Source organism: Saccostrea echinata, unplaced genomic scaffold (assembly GCF_033153115.1).
Source record: "Saccostrea echinata isolate AGI-Se365-2 ecotype Australia unplaced genomic scaffold, CSIRO_AGI_Sech_v1 ptg000033l, whole genome shotgun sequence".
NCBI classification, from domain to species: domain Eukaryota; kingdom Metazoa; phylum Mollusca; class Bivalvia; order Ostreida; family Ostreidae; genus Saccostrea; species Saccostrea echinata.
This window is the reverse complement of record NW_026889782.1, coordinates 34564087-34569646: the sequence shown is the minus strand read 5'-3', so window position 1 is coordinate 34569646 and position 5560 is coordinate 34564087. Positions and strand designations below refer to the sequence as shown.

At 33.0% G+C, this 5560-nt stretch overlaps 1 protein-coding gene across 1 annotated transcript; it reads left to right on the top strand.

Annotated features, from left to right (window-relative positions):
* Window positions 1-2084: 2084 nt before the first annotated feature.
* On the top strand, window positions 2085-3145 carry LOC133198469 (fibroleukin-like). The gene is made up of 4 exons (XM_061334559.1): window positions 2085-2450; window positions 2534-2714; window positions 2816-2952; window positions 3056-3145. The coding sequence occupies exons 1-4, from the start codon at window positions 2085-2087 to the stop codon at window positions 3143-3145; spliced, it is 774 nt and encodes a 257-aa protein (XP_061190543.1).
* Window positions 3146-5560: the final 2415 nt, after the last annotated feature.

The following is a 5560-nucleotide window of genomic DNA, read 5'->3' as shown; positions in this document are numbered from 1 at the left end:
CAGATTCTGAAAAACATCTTCATCGAAAAGGCAACGCTTAATTTCCCCCCCCCCCCTTTAGAAATATGTATAAAGTTTATTTATTGGCGTCTCTAACACGTACTTAGCATTAGCTTTTTACTACCTATTTAAACATTATCTGATTGCACAACCAGGAAAATTTGTCTGATCCTCACATTAAGATATTTATCTTTTTTATCGCCATTTTTGACAATCAATCCTTACCGAGTAGAATAATTTTATTTAAATAATTTTCCATGCTCCAATCTAGAAAAAACAAAGGGAGTAAGGGGTTAGAAATTGTCAAAACCAAAAGAAACACCTTGGTAGCTTATCGAAAGCGCTTATGATCATGTCATAAGAGATTTGGATGCAATTCCCAATCTGGGTTAAAATTATGGTGTATTGATGTATAAATTCCATTACCCCTATCAACTTATAATTATTTTTTTTTTACCTTGAAATAATTTTACACCCCATTTGGGGTTTTTTTAGTAGAGAGTGACTGCCTTTTTTCTTGAAGATCAATGAGTTCTTCTTCTGTAACAGTTTTGAATCTTTTAGTTTGGCCTGATAAGTTATGAATTTTTGGTGGTGCAAAGTTTTCTTTTCTCTAAGCAGAAATGCATCCTCCAGTTCTTGAATGGTATCCTCAGATGATGTAGATGCTTAATCTTGGCCTACCTCAACTTCTTCAAGCGTGAACTCATCAACAAGAAGGAACTCCAAAGCCTCCCAGTCATTTTCATCCTCATGATTACTGCTTGTTGTTTGTTCAAGATGTTGATTAAAATCGTAATTAAGATTGAAGTTTGATTCAATATTCTGTTTGTAAACAAAGCAGACGTTCTGTGGCCGGATGTCACAGAAAACATTACTCACTCAAAATCGATCCTTAATTTTTATGCTAAATAAGCATAAATGGAACAAGAATTTTTACTTTTATTTGCTTTGCTATCCAAGTTGCAAATAATCTACATATGTATACAAAGATGTAAATACATATGTAATATTTACATGCACATACATAAAAAAGTAGTTCCGGCTGGGGTTGTCAAGGGGGGTGTCAACATAACTAACCAGGTTATACAAAATGAACTGATTTTTACTGTGTATTCAGCCAATCAAAATGCATGTTACAAATAAAATCAAATTATCTGCATAATATGTTTAAGCAAATGAGTAAGTTGTCTTACAATTAATAACCTAAACAATATCATTTTTTAAAGTAAAAAAATGTGTGCCATTAAAGAAAAAAAGATAGAAATACTTCATGTGTAGGATACATTATTTGATTGAATATTAATATAAAACGACAATTGTAAGGAAAAAAAATCCTAGCAAATTCTCAAATATTGTTTAATATTAATATCATAATATTTGCCAGTCTACGTGTTCAGTTGAAAACAAAACCGAGCATGCTCGTTAAATTTCAGTCTTTTTTTCAGGGATAGGGTTAGGACTTCCAGCTCGTATTAAAACTGCAATTACTAAGTTAAATATAAATATCAAATGTTAATAGATATAATTTTCGAATATATTTTTCGTATTTGTAAATATTTTCTTTTCATATTCCTATCTATTTTACAAAACAACAAACAAACAAACATGTAAAATCTAAGAATTATAAAAAAGGAAGATATGTATAGAAGAGTTAAGTTATCAACAGAAACTCACGATACCTGAGTATTTAAGTGTGAAATAAACACGTAGCAGGTTTGAATTGCTTAGTTTACATTTTGCACAGAAAACAGCAAAGAGTTTCAATTGCCATAACACTTCTGTCTCTGTTATCTTTCTCATTTCGTCTAAAATCAACTTAATGATATAACCAAAGCATTTGGTGAGATAAATATGTCATCCTTTGGCCCAGTGTGATTCCAGTTCAACTTCAAATATCAAGTGCTTTTATGTATTGTGGTTTTAACTTTCCGCTTATTTTGACAAATCGCCAAAAATCTCTTCATACACCGTATGACATCTGATTGAAGAAATCCCAAAAACGTCCCTATATATATATCGTTTGAAATCTCTGATTGAGATACATTGTTCTGTTCTGGTAAGTTCAACTCGAAATTGAAAGGATGATGTTTTCCATTCTTTTACTGCTTTTTATGTCAATATCACAAGTCAGAACGGGGTCAATGTTAACAGGTACTTTCAATCCGAACTCTACGGCTTTGATCAATGAAAGACGCGACATCAAGGAAATCGACGTTCTTCGACAGATCATCAACCAGGAAACTCTCATCTGTTTAGCCGTGGTCAAGGATGTAAAGGCAGCAGTGGACGACGTTAGTTTTGTGAAGCGAAGCATGGCGTCTACAGAAACGATGGCCTCCTCTCTACAGCAGGCGCTAAAAACATTGAAAAGTCAGGTTGATTCCTTCATTCAGAACAATAAATTAGCGCAGACGGTAGAATTATTAAAACGACAGGTAGATATTCACGTAAGTCAGGGCAAGATTTTACACAGAAGATAGAAAATTTGGAAAGACGCATTGATTCTCTAAGTTAGGATAATGCTTTACAGCAGACGGTAGATACATTGAAAACACAGGTTAATTTTTTGAGTGGGGAACAGAGAAAAGAAAAGGAGAAGATTGCAATGAGTTGTGAGAACAAGATTCAAGAAACTGAACAGAAGTTTAATAGAAACATCGCCGAGATATACGAACTTCTAAATAACAGAACATTCCAAACCGTTAAGAAAGGTATTCCTCCCTCTCTGTGTGTGCGTGTGTGTGTGTGACGGTGTGTGTGTGTGTGTGTGTGTGTGTGTGTGTATTATTATTATGTGTCATTCTTTTTTAAGGTTCAAAAGCAACAGATTGTAAGGACCATTATCTACAAGGACAAACACAGTCTGGTGTTTATGAAATATATCCTTTTCATAACGAGATCCAGGTCAGCGTGCACTGTGATATGGAGACTGAAGGCGGAGGGTGGACAGTAAGATCTCTCTCTCTCTCGATCGATCGAAATTACAAAAAGCAGAAAGATAACAAAAGTTCGTCGGATTTCAAGATATCTATTTTCTGTTGATAACTTGTAGGCAATCCAGAAACGGGTGGGTGGATCCCTGAGTTTTGACAAAATGTGGGCGGAGCACAAAAAGGGTTTGGGAACCCCTAATGACTCCTAATGGATTGGTAAATGGTTTTTATTTTACTTCTGTTTATATCTCAAGCGAAATCTACTTATTTGACCCATGGTATATTTTAAGGAATGGGATTTTTTTTTGTAAATACACTTTTTGCAATTTATATCGTGTTAATTTTGTAAGACTTTATTTACTTTTTAAAGATTTCACCTATATTTAATTTATCAATTACTAACACACTCCTACATTAACGTATTGAAGGAAATGACGTCATACACCAGCTTACAAAGGGGAGCAACTCATCCTTCTACGTCTCTATTACATTACAAAATGGCACAACTTTATACGAACTTTATCGTCAGTTTTCTGTGTCTGATGAAACCGACAACTACAGACTTTTTCTTTAAGGGCCTGCTACCGGAACCTTGGGTAAGTAATAGAAAAAATTGTGTGACTATCAATACAAAGAAAGTGAGAGAGAAAGCAAGTGGGAGGTGAAATAAGGGGGATAAAAAGGAGAGGGAGAGGATGAGAAAAAAAATGAGACATGCTTTAAGTATAAAAAGGGCTATGGTGGCAAATTCATCTAATGTCATGTCTACCATCAGGAAAATTAACCTCTGTTTCTTATCCCCCCCCCCCGTTTATAACAATAATTCTCTTTAAATGAGGTCAAAGTATTCTCAGAGTACGTTACTAATAAGTAATGCCCACGTCTTTCTCATTTCCCGTGTAGAAAAACAAAAATTGATAGAAATGGTAATATTTTCTGAGAAAACCATTTATTACTTTAAAAAAAAGAACAATAATTTGACAACTATTCTTTTTTAATAAATAATTACCAATTGTTTTTATCTTTTGTCAGCCAATATATTTTGTATATGTCAAATTCTTCACCATTAAAGCATTGATTCAACATTATTTAATCTCTATTTGGTGTCACTAGTCTCAATAAGCTAATGTCAGAGAATGGGATATGATTATGTGGATATGTTATAGAAATAAGTAATAGATATAGCAAAAGATAAGCAACAATAGAAAGGATGAAATGTTATTGTGTAGGTCATTTTGAAGTATTCCTATTTGTTGGATATCTAACTTAAATAGGGGAATATTGATTTGGGTTGAGTAAATTCGTTAAATTTAAAGATATATATTTGACAAAGAATGTTAATACACCTCATTTGATAATATCAATATACTTAACATGTGATATAATGCTATTTCTAAGTTAATGTTACTTATTTAAATCCTGTTTTCGGTGTGTTTCATTTCAATCATTTCAGAGACCATGTAACTTGTTTCACATTCTTCTGAAGGTATCAAATATCATTTAAGGGAGCCGACTGGGGTTTTATTGTGTGAAAACTACTATAGAGAAACTCTTTAATTTTATACTATATGTACCTTACATTGACTTCAGTATATATGCCAAGTTTAGTGAAAATCTACCCTCTGGTTATTTTTTAGGGACCATCTCAAAAAACAGGTACATTTACAATAGGATTATATAGGAAAATACCATTTTTTCGCACTTAGGAGAAAATTATACAAATACTACTATAGACTTTTTGCTCAAATTACATTATTTGATGGATAATACTATATTGTACATATTTGGCAAGAAACACAAAATTCTACCGTCTGGTTTCTAGAGGGGGCATCTCAAAATGTCAAAATTCATGATATTTTCCTGTTTTTATGGAGTACAACAAAACATGACATATACCACAGATTTACATAAAAAGTTATAAAAATGATTGCTAGATTCTCAATTTCCTATATTTAAAATTTCAAGAGCATATGTTTTATACTTTTTATTTTATGGCATAATTAATGACCCCGCTTAAAGAACTTCGGTTATTCATAACGTCAAAAACACACTATTACGACGTCTGTTTACCCATCATTTGAAAAATCGTTTAAAAATCAGTTATTTAAAAACGTAATTAATTTTTTTTAACATGAGAATTCCTAAATTTGTTAATTTTTATAAATTATGTAAAAATAGTTGCTTTCAAAGAGTAAATACGCTTTATTTTACTATGCTGCGCGAAGTATTGCGCAATGAAAATCCCAGTCGGCCCCCTGAAATAATTTCAAAGTCCATTTAACTTATTTGAAATCTTGTGTTGGGTTTAAATAATTCACTTTAATCATTTTAAATATTGACAATAAAATGCCTTGAACTCAGTTATTTTTTTAATATAATTTTTCCCTTTATTTCTACAGGTGACAGTATGACAGACACTGGGTATTCCTCCCAAGATCTGCCAGGGATGTCATTCACCACCCCAGAAGGGATAACGACAGGTGGAGTGAACGTAACTGTGCTGCTGACAGTGAGATTAGAGGAGGCTGGTGGTTTAACTTTTGTCTTCCTCAACGGTCAGTGGTCCCCGGCAGACTGGCACGATCCTTGGTATCCTTAAGTAAGGCATGGAACAACTGTTAAGG

What these genes read in the sequence shown, in the direction of transcription:
- LOC133198469 (XM_061334559.1), top strand. Translation starts at nt 2,085, where the DNA reads ATGATGTTTTCCATTCTTTTACTGCTTTTTATGTCAATATCACAAGTC. An exon ending in AACGACAGGTAGATATTCAC is followed by an intron (nt 2,451 to 2,533) that starts GTAAGTCAGGGC and finishes AATGCTTTACAG; the next exon opens with CAGACGGTAGATACATTGAA. An exon ending in ATTCCAAACCGTTAAGAAAG is followed by an intron (nt 2,715 to 2,815) that starts GTATTCCTCCCT and finishes TTCTTTTTTAAG; the next exon opens with GTTCAAAAGCAACAGATTGT.